The 25,325-nt window shown below is 36.5% G+C and overlaps 1 protein-coding gene across 1 annotated transcript in view; it reads right to left on the bottom strand.

Moving 5' to 3' along the window:
• LOC120535477 (potassium channel subfamily T member 1-like) overlaps window positions 1-25,325 on the bottom strand; it is a 146,205-nt gene that overhangs the window by 22,489 nt on the left and 98,391 nt on the right. The window contains exons 23-28 of the mRNA XM_039763358.1: window positions 21,654-21,765; window positions 18,703-18,804; window positions 18,115-18,198; window positions 10,988-11,116; window positions 6,490-6,510; window positions 730-1,027 (exon numbers count right to left, since the gene is read on the bottom strand). Coding sequence (XP_039619292.1) covers window positions 730-1,027; window positions 6,490-6,510; window positions 10,988-11,116; window positions 18,115-18,198; window positions 18,703-18,804; window positions 21,654-21,765 — 746 coding nt within the window. The remainder of the gene's footprint in view (window positions 1-729; window positions 1,028-6,489; window positions 6,511-10,987; window positions 11,117-18,114; window positions 18,199-18,702; window positions 18,805-21,653; window positions 21,766-25,325) is intronic.

Raw genomic sequence — 25,325 nt, 5'->3', positions numbered from 1 at the left:
GAAGAATAAAGTCAATTTGAGGACATTTACCTGGTGTCTGGAGTTGTGGACAGGGGTTCAAGGGAGCGAGAGCTTCCGCTATTTACCACAGTAGGTGAACTGCTATGTGTTTTCAGTAAACAATATGAAAATGCTAGTGTGAAGAGAGATAATGTTAGTTTAAAAATGCTACTTTTAAAAGAAAACTTACTAGTGTGTATGTTCTAATTGTATTACTGTATAGGTTTTCTTTAAGCTATTGGTACCTGTTATCTGAAGCCTATTTGTTTATAGCCTTGGTTCAAACATTCAAACTTGCACATTCTCAGAAAAGAACAGAACTCCTTATTGATATAAATGCCATCCCACAACCTCTCTGCAGAACTGCCTTTAACAAATTTTGAACGAACCTTAAATGGCGTTTAGAGTATAAGGTAAGCTTAAGAATGAGGCAAGTTTGTCCAATTGTAAAGCTGGATTCAAGTATTAGAGCTTATATGAAAAGAATACAGATATTTGGGAAGAATTCCATGAAATGGCTGAAGTTAGACATTCACTGAAAAATTCTTGAAGCAGTTTTTAACAAATTTTAAATGAGGAAGTTTTTACATCAGTCTGTAATATTTTTAACTAAATTTTTCCTCCAGTAAATTACATTATAACTAACATTTACTTATATATTTAGATATTTGAGGTTTTCACCCTTGCTTTCCAAGACCAATTTAGAGTGAAAGGCACAGCATTACTTACCATAACCAGTGGTAGGCAAACCCAGATGCTTCATTCTGTTCTTGACAAGCTCAGAAAGCTCTTGTCTCTCTGAACGTCTGTATAAGTTTACCCTTTGCTGGCTCATGCATTCTGTCTTACTTGTTTGCTTGGGACCTTTTCGACTTAGTCGCCGGGCCCACTGCAAACTTTTCTTTCTAAGTAGTGGGTGCTCAGACTGATCACTGGAGGTAGAGTTGCGATGGTTGTTTTTATGACTCCACGTTTCTTTCGCTTCTTTAGTGTCTTCGCAGTCTTCTACATTAATAGAAACCTGAGACTGAATTAAAAAAAGGAACGATAAATTTAAGAAATGTTCGTAAGAGGAAGATGGCAAAGCAATTTTTATATGGTAAAAAATACTAATTATTCTAGCAAAATCAATAATGATTTTATAAAACATCATTAATAACAAGTACAACAAGGCAGCATTTACATTTATCACAAGGATCTTGTGGTTATTGCTGACAAACATGTAAACAGCAGGTATTAAAAGATTACATACAAACTGAACAAGCTACATAGATTGGTAGGTGTTTTACAATATTGACAATTGCCACAGTAATATTTCAGGAAAACATAAAAATTATGGCTAGTGCTTCAAAGACAGTACACAATGTTAATATGATAAATAGTGTCATAGTGACAATACTGTTTAAATGATGAGCAGAACATCTTGAAACCTGTAAACGAATGAACATCAATTAAAAAGTCAGACAGGAAAGGAGCAGCTGACATGCCAAGTGGACTGCAGTGAATTCAGAAAGAAGCTTTTTAGAGTAACAACTTTTTCCTAAGAATTTAATTCTGAAATACCAAACCAAACAGCAGATGCACACAAGCACCAGCCGGCACATTATGAACATTATACTAAATTACACTGTAACCTTACAGGTCTTCAATGATTGAATTACACTGAAAAATGTGTATAAATGAATTGAGGCTACTAATGGTGTTCCTTCTGGATTCATGTTAGGGCTGTTAGTTTTACAATTTGTATTATTGACATTGCTTCTAATATAATAAAGACAATTTGCAGATAAAACCAAAAAATCAAGAGGCAGCATAAGAAATTCATAAACACTGGGACAATCTTCAGACTTGGGCAAATACTTGGAAAAATGCAGTAAAGTTAAACAAGTGCAAAGTGCTACATGCAGAAGAAGAACATTATAAATAAAGGATGGGTGACACCAATCTAAAGGAAGCACCTTTCAAAAGAATCTAGGAGTTTGTGTTGACACAACATTCCCGCTGTCCAGGCAAACAACAGAACCATCAAAAAGACAAGTGAAATGTTATGTTTTAGTTGCATTTGTATGTATCCAAGAATCTTTAAGTTCAGACTCTATAATACGTTAAGCATAGTAAGACCACATTTGCATTATTTATGCAGTTTTGGTCACCACACTATAAAAACATAGATGCCTTAGAAGTTCTGAGATAACAGCATTCAAAAATGGAAGTGTATGTCTAGTTCTGCAAAGTGTAAGAGATGGCCGGTAGCTCAACCCGGCCGGGACGCTCTAGATATGGAAGGATGGCGGAAGGCAGCTTGTTCAGGGCACTGCCTCTCTCTCTCGAGACGCTAGATGGCAGCTCCCTGGGTTTCCAACTGACTCGGAAGTGCTGGCAGATCACGTGGCTGGGACAGCAGAAGCACTTCCTGGTTGGACAATGTAAAAGGACCAGACCAACCTCACACAAATGGGCCAGAATTGGGTGGATAGTGGAAAAACCTTGCTGGGAGGAGTGGAGGAGGAAGAAAGAGAGACAGACAGAAAGATAGAAAGAATAATGGTGTGCTGTATTGTGTATTTACTTGTGGCAGTGGTGGTGGAAAGAATTTACAAAAATAAACAAGCTCTTGGTGTTTTTAACGTGTTTTCCGTGACTGTGTGTTGGGTTTGAGGAGCAACAGTGCCTTCTAGTGTCCACAAAGACTATAGAAATTCAGTCTCCTTAGTTTATAGCAGGTAAGGCTGTTTGTGAACTTAACTGAGAATTCTCAAATTCTCTTAGCTAAATAGAGAATTATGTATGAAAGAACACTGGTAGAAATTAGGAGGAAAGTCATTTGAGACAGACTCTAGGATGCACATTTTCACACCAATAGTCATGGAAATCTATAGGAAACTACTGATTCAAGACACTGAAGTGAAAAACATGGCATTATCTGGATGATGAAATGGGACAACTTAGCAGCCAACTAAGCAAATGAGCCTGATAGACAGAATGGGTTTCTTTTGTCTGTTAAACTTAAGATCTCGCTGCAGAGGGGATTCTGTGAGACTGCGGAAGCTGCTATTTTCCACCTAATTTGTTGCTAAGTAAATTGCATTATATTCTTTTTCTTTACTCTTGTCTATAAATGGGAAAAATAAGTATAAAGTACTCAGGCACCCATTAAACACTAAGTAGCAAGCATTATCAGTGATAGTTGAGATTAGTAAAAGATAGATGTTTATTTTAAATGTCTTTCTATTATTTGCTGCTTAACACTTTGTTCACAATAAATATAATCACTTATATATTCACTAAAGAAAGGGTTAGAAAGCTAGATGGAATTATGGTGAGCTATACATTAGCCATATAATTACTTTTACTGTACTGTATATGCTGGACATTTTTATAATAACTTTTGAATAAGTAATAAGAACTACCAGATCAATAAATTAAAAATACTCACTTTCCTGAAATCTTGAAACATAAATGTGTCCAAAAATAAAATATAATCAAAAGACTGATCTTTAAGGACACACAACCTGCTCTTCATGAAGCCTTGAAGTCTTTAGCAAAACAAACTGAAGGCAAAATTATACATCACACCTACTATAAAAACAGAAAAGCAGTGTATTGTAAACAAACAAATATTCTTTTTAAATGCTAAACCGTATACCTAAGATACCAGCAGACACTGCTCTGCTGAGAAATATAGAAATGAATCTCTCTAAAAATTAAAAAAAAAAAAGCTTTCATACAGGAATAAGTAACTAATTCAGTCCAAAAATATAAATAAATTCCAAATATATAGTATATTGTAAATAAATAAGTAGTGTTATCTTAAATACTGAACAATCTTATGTGTGTTTGACTACTAGAAAATACCTCTAACAAAGAAAATCCACTTTGGTATTAAACAACAGCGTTCAAAAATTAAAAATGTACTATCCTGTGCTGTAAGACAAGACTGTAAATCATATGAAGCTAAATTTAATAATGCAGATTCAGTTTGTATACACAAACTATGTACAGGTAAACAAAAACAAGTTCCTAGTTAAGTACACCTTTAAATGAAAAGCATGGATTATATTCTGAAGAAGATACTGGTCACAGTGGAAACTCTTAGCTGCAGTGGTCTAACCAAGACAGAGACTGTGTATTCCTGGTATGAATAAAAACATTGACATCATTACAAATATAATATACATGCATAGTCTGTCTAGGTTATTGAAGGCTTTCACTATGTGGAGAATGTTCCGCCCCACATATTGTTAGCTGTTACTGTTATTTGTTGAACTGTGCTCTCCCTTTGTCTTGTCATTTATTAACACACCTGTCAGTCACGTTCAACACTCACAGTGGTGTCATAAATGTCTATGAAACTCACATAAAGCATGTAGGTCCCATGATAAAATTTAAATACAATACACCCCATGTGTCTCACGTAGGCACCCCTTTATCTCTTGTTTCGGTCATGTCTGAAGTGTATCTTTAAGGTATATAAACCCCTGCGTCTGGTTAGTTGTGGTACGCAGCAATCTGAACCTCTGTCTATGCACTTCTCTTTGTCTTGATCCAACAGTGGAAATCACTTGCCTCGTAAGTGTCTTTTAAAGCTTTATTGTTTAATGTATACTGCCTGCTATGTATTGCTTTGTAAATTATTATTTATTGTCTTTGGTTGTACACCTGTATATGCCTGTATGTTTCTTTTGTATATATTTCAGTTTACAATAAGGTACATCCAGTAAAAGCCTTTAAAAAAGCTCACCCTTGTTGTTTTTATATGGATGTGCCGAGTTGTTTCATAGCTCTGTGGCCGCGTTGCACGGACAGCACGGAGTGAGGCAGAAAAGGGATCAATTTTATGTTTATATTTGTTCTTTATGCAGAAAATTGAATTTTGAATAGTTGTTTTTTGACTTAGTTGTCTGTATAATAACGTCAGCAGTATGACATTCTTTCCAGGGTTATGCCTGTTGGTACCAATATACTTTCCAACTAACTCCCTGTAACTATTTCTAATAAGTGGGTTTAGATTAGGTTGAAGAAGTGTTTGCAGCTGATTAACTGCTGACCTACTTGAGAGCAATGAGAAATTGTCATCAGAAAGCTGATGACACCCGAAACTGGATAACTGGGTAAGAAAGACAATGGAAGTCACTGGTCAATTTAGGCTAGGGTTAGGAATGGTTTATTCAGTGACAGTAAGCTGCCTGAAGTGACAAAACAGCCACAAACTGCAAGGCTGATATGACCATTTTCAACAGCTGACACGTTCGTTATTTGCACCTAATTCTACAACTGGCATTATGGAAACATGTCTCCAACTTATACACAGCACATTGTTCTAGTAGTCCTTGTTGATTTGTTTTCCTTCCTTACTTCTCTGTATACTTTTGGTTTAATTGTGGTAAAGTATGCATTATGACCATTTAATATTAAGTCATGGGATGACAGATACATGTGCATCAATTAATCTTCTTTTGAAGGTCTTAACTGTTAGACTAAATTTTACATTTTTACTTAAAGACAAACAGGTCATGTTACTCCTTAATAACTATCTACTTATTTAAACATAGTTTTGAACCTATAACAAATTGTAAATATGCAGGAGTTGATTAAGCCAGTGAGGTCTAGTAACAGTGCTGTTATATTAGGTAAACTTAATTTATTAACGGAAGTGGACTGGACCATTGGTTAATGTTACTGCTTCACAAATCCTGCATCTTGGGTCAAATTCCTTATATATATATACAGTATATATATATATATATATAACCGCACACCTTTCTGATCGTTTTGGGAGGATGGTCTATAATCTTCTATTACCCTGAACTGGATAACCCAGGTTCTTTATCCATGTATTAATGTAATCGATTAATGATACTCTAATAAGAATCATATTCCTTTATATTCACATGTATCACAACACCTGTCCACTCCCAACCTCAGCCTGTAGTTTTATTAAAAAAAATAAAAAAATAATACCATGGGGCACAAATATTCTTAATCATACAAGCATGTAAAGTATATTTCCTTCTTCTCCAGATTTAAAATAAACAAATTATGCCTGTATTGTATTACAGATGTTTACTTCAAGAATATAAATTATTTTGTAATCTTTAAAACTTACATAAAGAACCAAATAGCAACTTAAATACTTATTTTACTTAGCTCTATTGACATTAGCATAGTTTCTTTCATTTTAAGACTCACACTCATACTTTTTTGGGTTTGTATTAAAGTATCAGTGATATTTTTTTGTGACAGTGTGCCATTTTTGGCTGCAGCAGTGATGCCACAGAGGTTTCTTATCAGGTCAGTATGACACCTCTTCCTAATATCATCAGTTTAGCAGATAGTGACAGAGACCTTTGATTCCAATTTAAGTTTAATTTCCTCTTCTAAACTAAAACTCACCACACAGCTCATGTTATGCATTGATTCAGAAAAAAGAAAAAAAAAGAAAGAAAACAAGCAGATGGTTTCAGGATGAGACAGGCAAAGCTCTCTTACCTGTGCAGCAATATCTTGAGACTGCAAAAGAAACAAAAATCATGACTGCAGAATTGTAAAGTTGCTTGCCATCACAATTCCACCAGATAAGCCGGGAGGGCCAATAAAGCAACGTCACTTTGGAGTCCTGCCTCCTTATCTAGTCTTAATTTGCTCATTTCATTCCCCACGTTATCAAATACACACTCTGAGGTCTTCACTTGTTTTCATTTGAGCAAGACTGCTTTTTTGGGTTATTTGTCTGATTCTTCTTTTAGGTGTATAAAGATCAATCATTTTTTAGTTTAACTATGCTTTTATGAATTCCAAATAAGTTCTAAAGGTAAACAATGTAATCTATACACTGGACAAAATTTTAGCCAGGAATGAAATTAGCAATTAATTAAAAAAAAAAACACACACATTTTAGATTATGTGCCGTTTACACAATATAGCTTGAAAAGAGCATAACATAAACTCACATGATGAAATAAATAGTTTATTTCTGTGTATATTCATACTTTTGTTGTTTCCTTAGATTTTAGCTAAATTCCTCTTGAGGCTGCGGCAGACAAATGGACAAACTGTCATGATAGCTTGCGAGTAATTTACGAGGACTTGCTTAGTGCTGTTGCAGAGGTTAATTCTTTACCCAGCCTTGTGTAAATGCCAAAATCCTTAAGGCCCTTTTTATAATCAGTGAGAACATATTCGACCTGTATGAAGTCAGGAGGAGAGGGCGTATGTAGGGTTCCCAGAGATCAGGCATTCTAAGATTACTCAGTGTTGATATGTTGAAGTTACCAAAACAATGTTAAAGTAAATTAACCATAAAAATAGTTACTTTGTACAACAAAATTAAAATGTATGGTTCTAGCAGGATTATAAAACAGGCCAAAGCAGTGCTCATAGTGAGCATTTCAGGGGTTAAAGGTGGAAAATATGGCACAAATATTTTGGTAGCAAAGGATTGAGAAGGAAACCACACCCCATGGTGTAAAACACAGATATCACTCTCTATATTCAACACAATTTATTGGAAGCAGGTACATTCATATAAAACATGCTTTAACTCCATTATGTGAGACAAGATGTCACAGCAGACCCAAAAAATAGCCATGCAAACAGGCATAACATGAACATGCCAGCACTGTTTGCAATATTGCACTATCCATTTACAGTGTTAATTAAATTGATTTGAGATGGTTGGATAAGAGCATTTTTCTAATTATATCAATATAAACATGAATTGTAGAGAATTTTAATTCTTACAGGCAAGCTTTTCTTTCTTTGAAATCCAAGTCTACCACTTGTTATACTGTCTAGCATGTACTTATGCTATTGTAAAATGCCTAATAGGGACCACGGGCCTCATGTATAAACGGTGCGTACGCACAGAAATGTTGCGTAAGAACTTTTCCACGTTCAAATCGCGATGTATAAAACCTACACTTGGCGTAAAGCCACGCACTTTTCCACGGTACCTCATGCCTTGTCGTACGCAAGTTCTCCGCTCGGTTTTGCAAACTGGCAGCACCCAGCGTCAAAGCACTGCTACTGTTCCTGTGTGATTACTCATTATTTTCATGACGCGGCTTTATAAATACACAGAAACTAACCGCATATTGTTTATTAGTGTAATGCATCTGATTGTAATTAACTCGTAACAATATAATGGTCCAGGGAACAGCCATAGTATTCCAAATACCATAACTGCTTTAGCGTTGTTACTCTCACTTCTTCTTCTTCTTGTTCTTCTTCTTCTTTCAGCTCCTCCCGTTAGGAGTTGCCACAGCGGATCATCTTTTTCCATATTACTCTCACTGCACGACTCGGAGTATTTACGTATATCACTGTATCTGAGTGTGAATCACAGCAGCAGCTGATCGGAAAGAGAATTATCGGTATACAGCTTTAAGGACACGCTACTTCAGCCACTGCAAAATGTTTTAAAGCCTTTCCTGTACAGACCTCGCGGTTCAGAAACAGTTTAATCCCAAGAACTTTAAATGCACTCAATCAATTGCTCCTTGTAGAACGGTTTGTACTTATAAGTACAATCACCCCACTGTAAACTTGCACTACAGTTATATCTCACAACCTGGGCCACTTTATAAAGCGCGTATTTACATATGATGACGATATCATTTTTAAGGTGAAATGCAGCAAAATATGTTTGTTAAATTATACACATAAAACTTTAACTTCATTTAAATAATCTATATTCTTCACTGGGAGTGTCGTGAAGGATAGAATAATTAAACATGTACTACGAAGATATTTCAATGTTCTTTAAACGTTTTGAAGAATCGGCGCTAAGCTTACAGATGGCTTAACGTCTATTACAGAGCTGATTGTGTGGCGATCGGTTACTTGGGGAAAGAAAAGCAAGGACTCTTGGGCGCACGCCAATATATATTGAATATAAAACAGAAAGAGAAAATAACAACACAGCTAAAAACGCAGCGACAAATTTCGACAAAAGATAAATGCTTGTCATGAGCACGAGGCTCATGAAACACATGTTTAATAATGTGCTTTAGCTCCTATCATCATGAAAATGACATCACGTATACATCTCAGTATTTTAGTTATTCAGAGAGCTGTAATATCACGAATGTAATGGACTCTGTGTCCAGTTGGAGGAAGAGAGCCAGTTTAAGAAGCAAGTAGTGATTCACACACATAGATCACATACGAGTAGAAGATCAAATACAAAACAAAGCATTTAACGTGCTACTTTAATTACGATGTAATTTTGAGAAACTGGTTAATTAAACGATTTTAAGATGAAGTTTATAATGTTCTACTAAATGACAAAATAAACTACGTGATTAAAGTGGAAAATTCGAGATTAAAGTTGACATTTCGTGCTTTTTCCCCACCGTGTGCCTTTTTTCTCTGTACCCTAATAAACTTTCATATGACACTCAGACAGTGGGCTTACAACTCTTCTTTTCACGGCAACTTTGATATGTGACTTCTTTTTTATTTTCGGCACTGTGCGATTTTGTGAATGTGAGCTTTCAAGTTTCTCCAACACGCTATGTCACTCGATCAACTTCATTTTGTTGATTATACCACGGTTTATTTGAACAAATAGTATGTTTTTCCTTTGCCTCCACATGGTATTCGCTGAAATTCTTATATTTTCCCCGTGCTTTTCCCATTGTCTTTTCACAGAAGGCTGCGCTTAAGGGCGATTTATATTGATTTGCATATTCAAATAGGCGTAATTCTGGGAGGATTTAGGTCGTTACAAAATGCGCGTGCACGAGCGTTAGTTTTCACGCTGATCGGGATTTATGTAGCGGAAGAACGTGGAAGTTGGAGTACGCACAGATTCCTGCATCTGGATTTTTCTGTGCGTAAGCACATTTCGGCTTTTGTGCTTACGCCATGTTATAGTGCGAGTTCTACGCACGGCGTTATACATGAGGCCCCAGGCGTCCAGTTTGCCTAGGTCATCAAAAGGGTGACTTTCATAACTGATCATGAGCTCCCAGAGCTTGACTTTCTCTAGTAATGCTAGTCCTGGGGTTTTTTCTCTTTATTTGTTAACTGTCTATATCTCACTCATTAATAGACTTTATATTGCCATTTCATTATATACTAATCATTTAAATTGCTTTGTTTATTATGTGCACTACACAGAAATAAAACTCAATATTAAGAACTCTCTTTTCTGTTTAACTAGCCCCTTTACAAAAAAGTCAACTTCAAAATCCTATCATTAAATTTCTGAGTGGCTGGTTAAGAAAGAATAAACAAAACCCCAGTAAAATAACAGAAAAGCAGGATATAAATTGAATACCGACTTTTCAAAGTAACACCAGTAATGCAACAATTCACATATTACTGGGTCATATTATAACGTTGGGAAACAATGCTCAATTCTCCCAATTAAATGAAATCCTAAATTCACTCATAATGTACCATCTATATTCTCAGATGTTTACAGGATTGTCATGCAGCTGAAATGAATTTTTGTAAATGACCTGTTTAAAAGTAAAGGTTATTGTAGTTGCAATTCTTAGGTGACTAATTTAAAGACAATGGTTATCTGTCAATTAAATGTAGCATTTATACAATTCTATAAGAAGCCACTTTCATTTCAATCCTGTAAGAATTTAGAAATGTGAAAAAAGGCTTTCTGATTTTGGAAATTTCCTTAACTTGTGGCTTAATTAAAGCTTGCCCGTTCAAAGAGGATACTTTAGTTTATCCCTCCGGATTTTAACACATGCATAAATATTGATGTGATTAAGAAATGAGTTAAAATGAAAATCAGCAAAACACTGCATTATTTATTGATTGGATTAGATTGGTAGATAGAAATGTATTTGTTCCAGGGAAATATAGCTTTTACAGAAGTTTAAGAATTATAGGGAAGTCATTTTTAAAACCATTAACTGTATGAAATAATAATACAAGTGTTTTGTTCTGAAATAAAACCTTACAAAGAAATATGAATATCAAAAAAAAAAAACCTACTTTTACAAAATAGGATATTTCTTACCTCAGATGCTGAAAACATGTGAGATTCTGTTCGATAGATGCCAATTGGAATTTCAGCACTGGAAGAACACAGCTTTTGAAATAATCTGCCATATGTTCGGATCCATAAATCATCTTCTGTTATTTTCATCTGATTACATGAACAAGTCAAAAAAAATGTGTAGAGTTAAAAATGAACAATAGAATCTTGCATATAGAGAGAGTGCTGTACAGTATCTGGATGAAATTTAATTAGGTAGGGTTTGTTGAGCACTCCAAAAAAAATCATAGATGTAAAGCCTAAGGTAATTAACACCCATAGTCTTCATTATGTTCGTTTATAAATACCGCAAAGTTGCTGATCAAATATACTAGAAATCATCAGAAATAATGTTGTACCTGTATTCAGATAGGGGAGAAGAAGTGAAACAACACTTTTATTTGGTTACTTATTTGGCATGAGTTGCCTTAGTGGCTGAGGCAATGGGCTTAAAGTCAAAAGGTTTAATGCACAAACCCTTCTACTACTTTACTGCTTAATTCAAACAAGTTACTTCACCTGTCAGTGCATGAAAACAACTGCATTTTTACTTTGGACTAGTAAAGCATCTTGTACTAATGTTTTTCATGGCTTTTATTTCCACTGATGTGCAAATTACACATTTATAGTCCTACATTTAAAAAAAAAACAGGATCTGCAAATTGCACTACTTGCTCTGTCATAAAACAAAGTAAAGTCTTAGTCAAAATAAACATGTTACGCACCAAACAGTGTCCACCAGCATTAACAATGTGGCTGTCTGAACAAAATATTGCTATTTTTTCTAACCTTCTTCAAAGCTAAAGTCCCGTGTTTAAGTAACAATGCAATATATAAACGTTTATTATCCACTATAGGGCTGTAAGAAGCTGAAGCAACATTTAAGGAAAGGCAAACCATTAGCTTTGACAGAAACCCAGACTATTAATGGGCATATTCACAGATACACTTGAATGCTTAATGCAAGGCCAATTTAGAGTTGCTAATTAACACAATATGTAAATGCTAAGGGAATGGGTAAAACTCACATTGGCTTTCTTAAAACTTGGCACTGTGGTGGTCCAGTCATAATCAGATAGCACATCATCACATTAAAAACCAGGTGTAAAGAAACTCACACTACATTTGAAGGCAGTCAGAAAAGGATAGTGACCACATTTACAAAAAAGTGTAAATGCAAATTGTTGTTTTTTTTTTGCAAACGTCAACCATGTAAGTGGAAGTTCATTTGAATTTTGCCTGGGAAGATGATATCAGATCTCTATCCAGATAAAATGCAGCTCTATTGTCTACTTTGTCTTATTTTTTTTTTATTTGTATTTATTTTATTTGAAGAACATAACATTGCAAACAATCAAATCAAATGTATACAACAAATGACTTCATATTCAAACTAAAAATAAAGGGACAAAAAAACAAAACATAGCAAAACAGAATTCAATCCCAAGCTGAGAGAAAAAGAGGGCAGCTAAGAGCATAGGCAAAAATAGTTAAGAAAAAGAAAGGAAGATGTCCCTATCTGCCAAATATAAATGTTTATTCTAAAACTACTATTAATTAAATCATAACATATTTTAGAAAAGTTCTGAACACATCCTCTAAGTGAAAATTAGATTTTTTTTTTCAATTTCAGATAGTAATTACAAAAGGTGGGATGGGATTCTTCCAGTTAAGCAAGATAAATCTATGTGCTAGTAGCGTGGTGTCAGTAATTACAATCAATCTGTCCTTCTCCACTTTAAACCCATCTGGAGGTCCATCAAACACAGTTGTTAACAGTTTAGGAATGATTGTGCCACCAAGGCTGTATCTAAAGATTTTTATCCAAAATGATGTCAATTTGGTGTTCTCCCAAAACATGTGGCCCAGGTTGGATGTTGCCCTGGATATATTTTGGACAATTTTAAACAAGATACCATACCATACCATACCATTTTTATTTGTTGAGCGCTTAAAAACACAGCATTACAACTGACCGAAGCACTGTACAGTTAAAAAGAAGCAAGACTAAAAACAAAATATTAAACACAAACATTAAGAGAGAAATTAAAACAGAGATACTAAAAAGAGGCCAGAGGACCCAATAAAATAGGGAAATAGGAAGAAACAAGTGGAAATGAGACAGGTTAAGAAGTAAAAGTGTGTTTTTAGGCGTGATTTAAATGAGGCGACTGAGGTGGCTTTTCTAACCACTAAAGGTAGGGAGTTCCAGACCCTGGGTGCACAGACGGAAAAAGCCCTTTCACCACGAGCTTTAAAACGTGCCTTGGGAACAGTTAACCATAAATTAAAAAACAGTTAAAGATAAATGCAATTAATAAAAGATTTCAAGTTTAATTATAGGATGATTTGTACATTTAGAGCTAGAGTGTATTCTATGCATAGTTGCATGTCACTCCTTTTCTGAGATATTAATTGAAAGATCCTTTTCCCATTGTATCCTAGAATCTGTGAAAGGAAGGGACTTTGAGATGTTCTTATGTATTGCTGAAGTGCTGTCTGAGTATTCAAGACTGAGCAGTATTTTTTCTGAAATAGAAATGGGTGGGAGGTGTGAAAAATTGGCTAGGTTTCTTTGAGCAAAATTTCTGATTTGAAAGAAGTAGAAAAATCGTGGTGCTTGGAAGCTGAATTTGAAGCATAATCGTTCATAAGGTACACAAGCTTTATCTATATACAATTCTCTATATGTTTTAATCTAGGATGATTTCCAAAGATAAAATACTGTGGTGGTTTAGGAGGGTTGAAAAAGGTGATTATCATGAAGAGGAGCAAAAGATAAAGTTTCTCTGCCTTGGAGTACATCCTGCATTGGTTCTATATGCTGAGTGTTGATAGACAATTGGATTATTGGTATATTGACAAAAAATTGTATTTACTGGGGCAAAAAGCAGGGCATACAGCAAGATTATATGGCCATTGCAGACCAGGCTTCTGTAACTTCCTCAATTTGTGTCAATTTCCAGGTCTTTATACCTTGTATATTTACTGCCCAGTAATAAAACTGAAAGTCAGGTAGTGTCTTGCCATCTTCTGCTTTAGGTCTTTGTAAAGTCACCTTCTGAATGCATGGGCGTCTCTAATTCCAGATACATGAGGTTATAATTGAGTCGAATTTCTTAAAAATCATTTTGTTAATGTAGATGGAGATATTCTGAAATAGAAAAAGAAGCTTGGGAAGTATGGAGTTGCATTTTAATAGCAGGTGTAAAGGAGATCAATGACGTGTAAAGAACATAAACAAGCTCTACTCAGTGACCATGTCAGGAATCAATCATTTGAGCTGGCAGCTATAAGGCTTATCTTGTACTGTATATATCCTCATTTATAATTGATGATCTTTGGCCCTACATTCCAACATAATAAATTTCAAGATTAAGTTTTTTGAGGCTTCCTTGTTTTATGTATATTCTTTGACAGTTTATATTTTTAATGCATAATGTGTTATACAATATAAATAAAAGAAGAACTCAATAAGATACAAATGATACATATGGGTGCCTTGTTGTAAGGTCATTGTTAAAAAAAAAAAAAAACCTTATTATGCATCTGATGGCTGTTGCGAGCTGTATTATACCTAATAATAACATACTGACATTTTCTAGCCCCACATGACCACAGCTTTGTGCTACCACTGGTTAACTGCCATAATTATAATATTCTTATTACATACTATTTCAAACATACAAAAGCAAAGTCAAAGATATTCTACATATGGTTTTTAAATAGGTAAAAATATACACAATACACCCCCCTATAGGTAACCATAAACACAAAACAACTGTAGCTGGTCTCATATGGATTTTTACATTTACATTTGCTATTGTAAGATTTATATTTAAACAATTAGCTTGTTACTAAAGAGTAAAATTTAATGGACGAGTCACATTTTTTGCATGATAATTTTTTTTTCCAATATTTCAGAACAAAGTGTGTTACGTGAGTGATCAGACTTTGTTATTGCTTAGCCTGTGTGCAAATCCACAATTACAAAAGTTACCTGTAGTCAGTTAATCATAACTGAGATACTGCATTACATTCACTAACCATTCTAATATACGACATAAGTTCTTTTAACTATGTTCTTCACATTTTAGGGGTTATGCTTATAAACATTAGTTTGCGCTTTGAAAACCTAACAAATAATACAAATGTAGTGTTTTCAGAGTTGTATTCAGCAATGAAGCAGTGCTGTTTTGCTGTACTGTTAATGTACATATCATATTAATTGGGAAATGTGCTTCAATCACTTCAAGGACTGAAATCTTAAATACATTTTATGTTAGTACTAACAAATGGAGCAGCTGCATTTTATCAGTGACTTAGGCAAGCCAGATAGCCACTTCGTTTGAAACTTGCCTCGATGTTTATTTTAATTGCTTCGACTCTTGTCATCACTGTCGCTGTGCCTGTATGTGTAAGTAGGTGAGTGCAAGGTGGTTTCACCTACAGCCTTTAACTATATCCACCAGTTACATGGACGAACAGGTGTCGATGTGTTTATTACAAACAAGGAATGAATGCGAAGCTTCCATTCCTTTATCGGGACTATGTAGGACACTGCATTAAAAAAAAATAATCCCCCATCATTTCATCTGCTGTAAGAATGTGTTACACTACATGCCAAACAGTTACAACTTGCATCTGAGGGCAATAACAAAATCCTGTGTGTCTGCGTGTTGGTTTTTTGTTTTCATTGATATGCACATTTTCCCAATTCGCACTTAACACATTTGTATTAGCAGTGTAAATGAGAGCCAAAGGTAACAAATAGTACTGACGTCGGGTAAGTCGCCACCTAGCTAATGTTACAACCTTGGCATAAATCTCAGGATTGCGTGCTTCTAGAATCCTTTTCAGGTTAGTGGTGTTTTTTTCTGTGAGCTTCATTTCACGTGGCTTACACTGGGTATTATTTTCATCAGTGTTGTAATTAAAGTTGGTCCATATGTCTGCTTTTTACACAAGAGAATCATGTTGGCTGACATAGCAGAGAATAATGGAGCTGTATTCTGGCTGATGTGATAATTTTTTGATGGCGCCCAAACTTATCCAAGTATAAGCATGCTTACAAAATGATTAAAATTGCATCACTGCGTTCATGCTCGTTCCTTGTTGTGTAATGTCATTTATAATAGAGACTGCAAACAGCTTCACATTGGCCACTGTCCTGTCATCCGTCTATAACATTTTCATCTTGTTTAGTTTTTGTGAAAAATGATTTTAAAAGCATTTGTCTTAGTTTTCGTCATTAAAGAAGAATTTGTATTTAGTTTTTGTTCTGTTGTCGTTGCTGAAAAAATGTCCTTGACAAATATTTTTTGTCTTAGTTTTTATCAATAAAATGAACACTGGCTTGGATTACTTTATTGTTTAAGGCAACTCTTTTTGCCTTCTGTGCTCCATGGAGCTCCATTCTTCCTCAAGAGCATTTTTTTTTGATAAAATAATTTTTCTTATTTTTTTTAAAAGGTCCCACATTTGCCCATGTACCTAGCTGGGGTTTGAAGGTATACCCACTCTAGTGGGCATTTCAGAGACCTGCAGAACTCTTAAGTGCTTTGAACTTCAAGTTCATAAGAGTTCTGGAAAACAAATATTCCTCTGAGAATGCTGCATGGCAAATTTTCACGAAAACATTCAGCAAACAAGGTGATAATTGCTGTGAAAAACACTTTGGCATGTGGCCCTCTAGGTGGGCACCGTCAGCTCAACCCAGCACAGACAAGTGTGGGACACAAGTTCAAGGAACACAAGGTTTTTATTTTTTCCTTTTTACCTTGTGGGAAACGCCTTCCCCATTTCCCACAAGCCCAGCACAGTCCCCAAGCACAACACAACACAATTCTCTTCCTTTTCTCTTTACTTTTTTCTCCTCCACTCCTCCTGGCAAGCTGCGTCTCCCTCCTACGACTCCGGCTCTCAGATTAGTGGCTGCTGACTCCTTGTATGAGGTACCCGGTGGAAGAGCTGTTAATAGCAGCAGTATCTGCTGTCGCACCCCCTGGCGGTGCCCATGGATTCCATCAGGGCTGCATCCAACTCCAACTCTCGTGGAGCCCTGCAGGAGTCTGAGGCACCGCTGCAACCCAGGGGGGCTGCTACCTAGCATTCTGGGGGAGGTAATGCTCTGGATACACACCTCCCCTGGTCCTTCCAGCGTGGAGGTGTCCAGGCTGGGCAAGGGCCACGGGAGTAGACAGGTGAATTTTGACAATCAATAATAGCACTGATCGTAATGTAGTTATGGCAGCCTATTTCTCAGCTTTGATTGCTTCCTTCTCTCTAGGTAAGAGAAATCAAATGTAAAAAAAGAGCTGAGGATAGGTTTTGGAGTTAAAAACTCAACAGCGACAACTCTTTTACAGATAAAAGTGGAGTCTAGGAGCAAATACAATATTTATAAGAATACCTATTTTAAAGAAAGTAATCTGTAAAGGACAGGAACCTAGCAAACTGCCCAGATGTTAGAATTAAATTGCTTGAGCTGAGTCTCTGAGATCCAACCAGCATTGAGCACATAGCTGCAACCAGCTCTGGGCAGGACAATAGTCCATCACAGATCATGCAGACATTGACTGGCCCCACTCAACCATTCACAAAGGAAACAGACATGTTATTTAATCAGTATATTGCATATCCATGCAGAATGAGGTCTTTAAAGTTCTATCTATCTATCTATCTATCTATCTATCTATCTATCTATCTATCTATCTATCTATCTATCTATCTATCTATCTATCTATCTATCTCTCTATCTGTTCTTTAGTGTTTCACTAAGAAAATGGATGATACACAATAAAGGCTAACTGCAAAGGTGACAAAGATTTTTTCCTGCAAACATAACAAAAGGCCTCATCTGACTGGTGTGTGTGTATATTTGTTTGTTAAAACACTTTATCATGGAATTGTCTCCTCTGTTAACTCCTTTCAGGTTGTGCTATATGACCTTGTACTGACAATTAACATTGGCAATCAACTACTAGTAAGTCAATAAAACCGACAAGTACAGTTCACAGATTCAGATGAGTGCAGGAATCTTGATTCAGGTTTAAAATTGAAAATATTGAAAAGCTGATGAAAATGTACACGTAATGAAGATTACTTACAGCACACAGGTATCCTGAGCCAGGGGTTGTGTCAAGCCCAAGTAAGAGTCTTGCAATTGGGATCATGTAATCTTTGACAAAGGACTAGGACAAATAAAAGGAAAAGTGTAAACATGTGAGTAGGCTATATATTGACAAAAGCACCTACTACCTTGTCCACATGGAACAGTACTTTCTATAGATTATTATATTTTGGTTTTTTCATCAAGTATATGGAGCATTTTCACGGCAGAAATTCTCACTGCATGCAGATATATTGGAAATACAAATATAAGAACATTTCTGCTATTATTAAAATCTGATTCCGCTATTATTGAAAACTGATTTAATGTGAAAAGAGAGCATGAACTTTGACATTAACAGTAGTAGAAAGCTTAGCCAAATCCTTAAAATATGAAACTCTACCCCTGCTGTTTTTAGGTAGATGGGTTACTTCTGCAGAGGTAGCATTGAAGGTGGAGGATAGACCTTATTAAATGGTAATAATGTTAAATTAAAGCTCAGTCATTTTCTAACAAGCCAAAAGTTGCTTAATAGCCTTGTAGCTTTAAAATATCAAGGCTGATGCATAAGGAAAATGTAATTTACCTGGTAAAGCAAAGTGTCCAACATGCTAATACTGAAAACTCTCCCAGCAGCAAAAGGAAGCCTGAACATAAAAGCCAAGTTAGAGCCTTTCTCACGTTCTTTCTAAAAAACAAGAAAATGAAAATTAAACTTACAGATTAAAACAGAACTGTATTAAATAATTAATTAATTAATATTAATTTGTATTCATAGCAGTAAGAAAATAAAATAATATCAATACATATAACATAGCAGTGCCATTTGTTTCCACTGTTGTGATGTGTTTTCTGGTTGTGATATGTTGGACTGTAAATGTAAACATGTACTGACTAACCATGTTATTGTAATGTGTCATCAATCCAACAGTAGAAATATAAAAGCATAACATACAATACCATTTTCAAACCTTATTAATTCAATTTATGGTTGGAAGCACTGGGTGCATGGCAAGAAACAGCCTTGGATGGGGTACCAATCCATCAAATAACTTACTTCGTACATACCAACACCTAATCTGCATTTCTTTGGGGATGTGAAAAGAGAACCATCTTCCCTAGAGAAAGACACACACACACACACACGCACACACACACACACACACACACACACACGTAGATGTGATGCAAATTCCATATGGACCACAAGCAGGCACAGGGTTAAAACGCACCAAATCTATAAAAAGCAGCATTATTTGTTATGCCACCAATCATTTGAAATGATAAAGAAAAATAAATTAACCCTTTTTCTAAAAGTAATTATAATATAGGTGGATACAATGCTTAAAACTTTAGGACAAATATGCCCACTCCTGGCCTTATAGAAAGGACTGATCTGCTTATTTGCCCATATTGTAATATGATGCTTGGCTTAAAAAGACACCATATAAATGGTGCAAGAAAGAAGAAGATCCTGTAGAAAATCTGTGTAGCAAAAACAGCCCCACATTGACAATGGGAAATCACATTGGCATGTCAAGGTGGAAAGAAAAGTGACATGGGAGGGTAGTGGCGATAAATCACTTAGTTGTCCCCCAACCCAAAGTATATGAGAACAGATACCCCAGAATGCTAGACAAAGACAGCTGAAATTGAGAGAGACAATGAGGTCAAGGTGGACCTACAGTAGTGAGAGGCAAAAATGGCCTTCAAGGTGAAAGTGTGACAATATAATGTCCCTAACTGGCAATGTGAAGACCATGCTGCTGATTTTAGAGCAGGGGTCCTCAATCACAGTCCTGGAGGGCTGCAGTGGCTGCAGGTTTTTGTTCTAGCCTGGTTGCTTAATTAGAAAGCAATTCTTGCCAATAATTTAATTTCATGGCTTGTTAGTGCTTTAACTCTGCCATGTCAAGTCATTCTCATATCCTAGATTTTCTTCCCCTTTCTAAGGATATCAACCAAATGATTTGAAGGCTAAAATGGACGAACAATTCTCAGTCCTTCACTTTCCTTCAAAGTATTTAATTAAACCCAATAGTGCATGATAAATACACACAGGTGTAAATGGTAACAAGCTAAATGGAGAAATGCTGGTCTCTTTTGTCATTTGCATGCTATCGCAAATTAGAAGCAATTAAAAACCAAGAATGCAGCTGTTTAAAAACAAAATATGCAATAAGGGTTCAAAATCTTAATGAGCGAGACAACTGAAGTGAAGCAGAAGTGTTACTTGAGCAATAAGTGCTTCTTATTAAGGAATTGGGTTGGAACAAAAACCTGCAGCCACTGCGGCCCTCCAGGACTGTGATTGAGGACCTCCATCTTAGAGGAATGCCGGAGTGGGGCTGACAGGTCAGTCGTCTCTTGTTCAGCCAGTAGGAGGCAACATAGTTACTGATTGAGAGGAAGGAGACATTTTTTACACACTGGCCTTTATGGCCTTTATGTTGCAATACTGTGTTGACATGGCATGGTCCAGCTTTGTGTTCAGAATAGCCATTTTGGATCAATCAGAGTGAAGGTGGTAAGGCAGACAGAAAATAATCTATCTGTACAATTTCTGAGTTTAAGCTTTCCAAGACAGGGTCAAGAGGAGAAAGAATCTATTCCAGAAGAAATGTGTGTAAGAAAAAAACTAATTGTGAACAAAACAACAGGCCATAGCGCCGCTGCCTCGCAGTTAGGAGACCCAGGTTCGCTTCCCGGGTCCTCCATGCTTGGAGTTTGCATGTTCTCCCCGTGTCAGTGTGGGTTTCCTCCGGGTACTCCGGTTTCCTCCCACAGTCCAAAGACATGCAGGTTAGGTGAATTGGTGATTCTAAAATTGTCCCTAGTGTGTGCCCGGGGTTTGTTTCCTGCCTTGCACACTATGTTGGCTGGGATTGGCCCCAGCAGACCCCATTGACCCTGTAGTTGGAATATAGCGGGCTGGATAATGGATGGATGGACAACAGGCCATTGAAGGGCACCCTCATGCACATACTCATATAGTGACCATTTAGTAATGCCAATTGACCTGACATCATATCTTTGAATTATGGGAGAAAACACACACAAAAATGGATAAATTCAGTTGGCAATTAATTCAGAGTTCAATTGCTTTGAGATAACTATAGTATGTTGCCTGCTATGCTAGAGTGAATCTATGAAATTAAATAAAAGGAACAGCCTCTGTGATACATCTTTGACCAATCTCTCTTAGGGCCTCTGATCTCTTGTACCTTCAGCACATGACATGTCAAGAATAATAATTAGCATGGAATCTGAAAAAGAAAAGCCCATACAGTACCATTAGCTAATGTTATCCACTTAGTTTAAGTAAATGTTGTTTGACTGCTCCAGTTAAAGGTTTAAGAACAAACTCTGAACAGATTCAGAATGGGATGTTCCCACAGTTTGACTGTTTATAACTATGCTATTAATAAGCAGTGATGCTCTCATCGTGGAGTGCTTTTTTCTTCATAATAAAAAGCCAAGGCCTGAAACCATCACTGCTTAAAGATTACCTGCCTAATCTTATTCAAATGGTCTCACCTTTTCAAGTTTAGAAAGAGCAAGAGAATAGCAGTCTTTGGCTCGGAACTGCATGAATCTCATATTTGATGGGTGAGTAAGTTCTGTGATAATACTGAGACTGGGAAACAATCTGAAAAAAATGAAAAACAGAGAAATAAGGAAAGGTAAAATTAGCAAGAATAACACAGAAGTAGATTAATTCAGAAAAATTCAAATACCTTACTTAAGACTTTATCAGATACTTGGCCAAGTACTGACAGGAACAGATGTCCTTTCTTTTTCCTTACTCTTTTTCTGTTTACACTGTGTCTTAAAAGATGAGTAAAATCACATCTGCTGCAAGCTACTATGCTGCTTTTCAACAAATTCCAAGTGAAGGAAACATCATTTTAAAAGGTTATATTAAAGCACAAGGACTCTTCTGTGCATGTTCATGAGCCTCCTGACACAAAGGCTGTGGAATCATCACAGCACCATCTGCTCCAATGTTAGGCTGACCTACTCTAAAAACATGCAGCAGTAAAAACAAGCAGAGTCACTGCTTTCACCCCATCATTTTATTTTCTCCAATGAAAATACATAAAGTATAAGAATGGCTTTGATGAGAACAGGCCATACCATCCAATATAGATTGTCAATCAAAATATGCAATACATAATTAATATGTAAAGGTTTCCAAAGCAATGCTATCTACTACAAAGCTTGGTAGCCTGTTCCATAGATCTGTGATTTTCTGTGTGAAGAAAATCTTTTGAAAATGTATGTGAAAATTAAGGTTAACTAGCTTCCAACTGTGCACTTGATACCGCTGGAGATTTCATTATAAAATAACACCTGGAAATTATTTTCATAATTTTAGAGACTTCTATCTTGTCCTATCTATTTTTTTTAAACAGAACAAATTCTACTTCTTCAGTTTTTCATTGAACCCCATACCAAGCAATATGTTATCCAGCAACATTATACTGTGTGACAGATTACGGGGTTTTCTCGCACCCTTGTACCCTCAGACCACACGTCAGACACCAGATAAAAGTCCAAATAATTATTTATTATAATAATTATGTGCACAAAGCACGCTCCTCTCCACAATTCTCCAATAATAATCACAAATAACCAATAAACCAATCCTCCACTCCCAGACGCTTAGCCACCCTGCCTCCCAACTCAGCTCATTGTCTGGGAGTTCCCATGATCCTTTTATACCTGACCCGGAGGTGTTCCTGCCCAACAGTCCACAAGTCCTTATTCCTTCCGGGTCAGGGTAAATAGTCCTTTTCTCACCCTGGAAGCCCGTCGCTCTTCCTATGACGAACTTCCGGGTCATAGGGCACGAAGAACTCTTCGGTCCTCCCTGCAGCTCCCTCTCGTGGCCTCCATGGCATCCAGCAGGGCGGAGCATAAAAACTCCATTGTCCATGATGCCCTGCTGGTCTTCTGGGGACCTCCATGCTGCAAGGAGGGCTCCACCTGGCGGCTTGGGGGTATTGGCCGGGATAAACAGCCGGCCATCCTCCACAACTGATATCTTTTGGGACTTGTACTGAAATGTGACCTGTTGTGTTAAGATCAAACAAGGATTTATAGAAGAATTTTATATTGAAACTGGTGTAAGACAAGGTTGCGTTTTTTTCTCCATTCCCGTTCATCTTGCCTATGGATTTCAACATGCGATGGGCAACATGTGGTGCATACATTAGTATCTCATGGACCAATGTAGCTCGACTCGTCGTTTTGGATTTTGTGGACGATGTGGCGCTATTAACTGAGACGTAACCAGCTCTACAGAATGCAGCCACATAGCTTGTGAAAAAAGAAGCAAGGAGCACTGGTCTTTGAGTCAGTAATTAGAAGATGAAGATTATGTGGTTCAATCAAACTACAAAACTGTACATCACAATGGGAGACCAGATAGTCGATGAAGGCCAAGTTCACATATGTGTACAGCATCATTACAGTAGACAGCAGTGCAGATGAAGATGTGTGCTGAAGGACTGGTGAAATTGTGGCAGTATGTGGTTGATGGCGTTACTTGATTGCACAGCAAGTGTGAATTTAAATCAATATTATGGTGTCATCTGCTGTATGTGCTGGGAAGACATGGAGGGTGGTGAAGGGTATAGCTCAGTGCCTCAATGTGCTTAATCAAGGGTGTTTACAGTGAAGAATCTGCATTATGTACCACGAGTGCATCATCACCAATGAAGTATTACCACTGAGTGACCTGTCAAAATTGGACGACACAGTCACTGCCTGTCGAATGCACTTAACGAGGCACATGCTCAAATTACTCGGCCATCAGATCCCCAAGGCAGTGATAAACTGGAAATCCAAAATTGGAAAAAGAAGGCAAGGATGGATATTTAAGACCTGGTGAGCGACCTGCCATTAAGATCTCAGGGCAATCGATATTAAATGGATGGGATGTAGCTGCAATCATCGTGACTAATTGAGCTTGTTGGTGAAAACATACTGCCCACTGTGCCAAATGGTGTGGGAGAATCTAAGTCATACTTTTCAGTCCTGGGATCAGTCTATTAGATTTCCAAAACTGCACATAGTGTTCCGGGTGAGGCTCATAAAGGGTTTTTACAGCTCCCTCTCTCTTTGCCTGAATGTAGCTGTGGCTCTGCAGCTAGACTCTTCTTTCATCTGAATATTAGTCTTGGCTCTTGCTATTAGTGTCTTATGCCATGTATCCATAATCGGGTAGTAGTCACATGATTGGAGGGTCAAGGTAACTAACAGAGGAAATTTGCAAAGGCACATCTAAGTATGGTTTGTCTTTTTGTCAAGTCTGCTTTTGGATACCTTTAATTATTTGTTAAAATATCAATATATGATGATTTTCTTAATCTCTTTGGTCTCTGCTCCTTTATTTTCCCATATGGGAATTGGTTGCTGCTGCCTGTTGGCTGCTGTTTGATGTTGCCTTTTGACTTATAGACGCTAAATAATGCACCTGCAATATACATTTGGCTTGTCCACTAATCAAGATCTGCACCCTAACCTAGGTTCCTGCTGCCTGCTGTGCTTTTACAAGGGTGCTTACTTTATTGTAGCCCTATGGTTCACCTTTTCCTGCAGGAAAGCCATCACTAATGGCCTGTACTGTGAATAGTCATGCCTCTACGCACCTACCACCCTTAATTTGTGCTCCAGACATAGTGTTATGTAAAACAATATCCAATTAGTATTAATCCTTGCTGTACATTGTCTGGATGTTATTAGTGATGATTCCAAATCAATTCACAAGTCCTTCACATCAGGAATGCTTTCAAGTTTAGTAAACACTCATTACATAATTCTATCTAATATTTAATAATTCTTACATGTAGATTTTTACATTTATTAACATTAAACTTAATGAAAGATATATGCATAAGTATGCACTCTGTGTTTTGTACCCTCTAGGACATGCCCTTAATTTAGTATGTTATGAACATTTACAGTAAGCAGCTTTTTTATTGAAACTATTTACATAAATCAGTACTTCACCAGTGGGACTCTGAGGGACATAATGCTTAATTATCACCTAATTCAGAAAAGTTCCCTGTCCTATAATCTCTTGTTTTCTCTGTTAAAGACAATTTTGCCCCCTTTTGCACCTAGCTATATAATGTAATTAATAAGTTTGGCATGTCTTAAGTTTTCCTTATGACACACTTTTAAAACCTGTTAAATGCTTTC

Source organism: Polypterus senegalus, chromosome 9 (genome assembly GCF_016835505.1).
Source record: "Polypterus senegalus isolate Bchr_013 chromosome 9, ASM1683550v1, whole genome shotgun sequence".
Taxonomy (NCBI): Eukaryota; Metazoa; Chordata; class Cladistia; order Polypteriformes; family Polypteridae; genus Polypterus; species Polypterus senegalus.
This window is presented reverse-complemented; position numbering and strand designations above follow the sequence as displayed.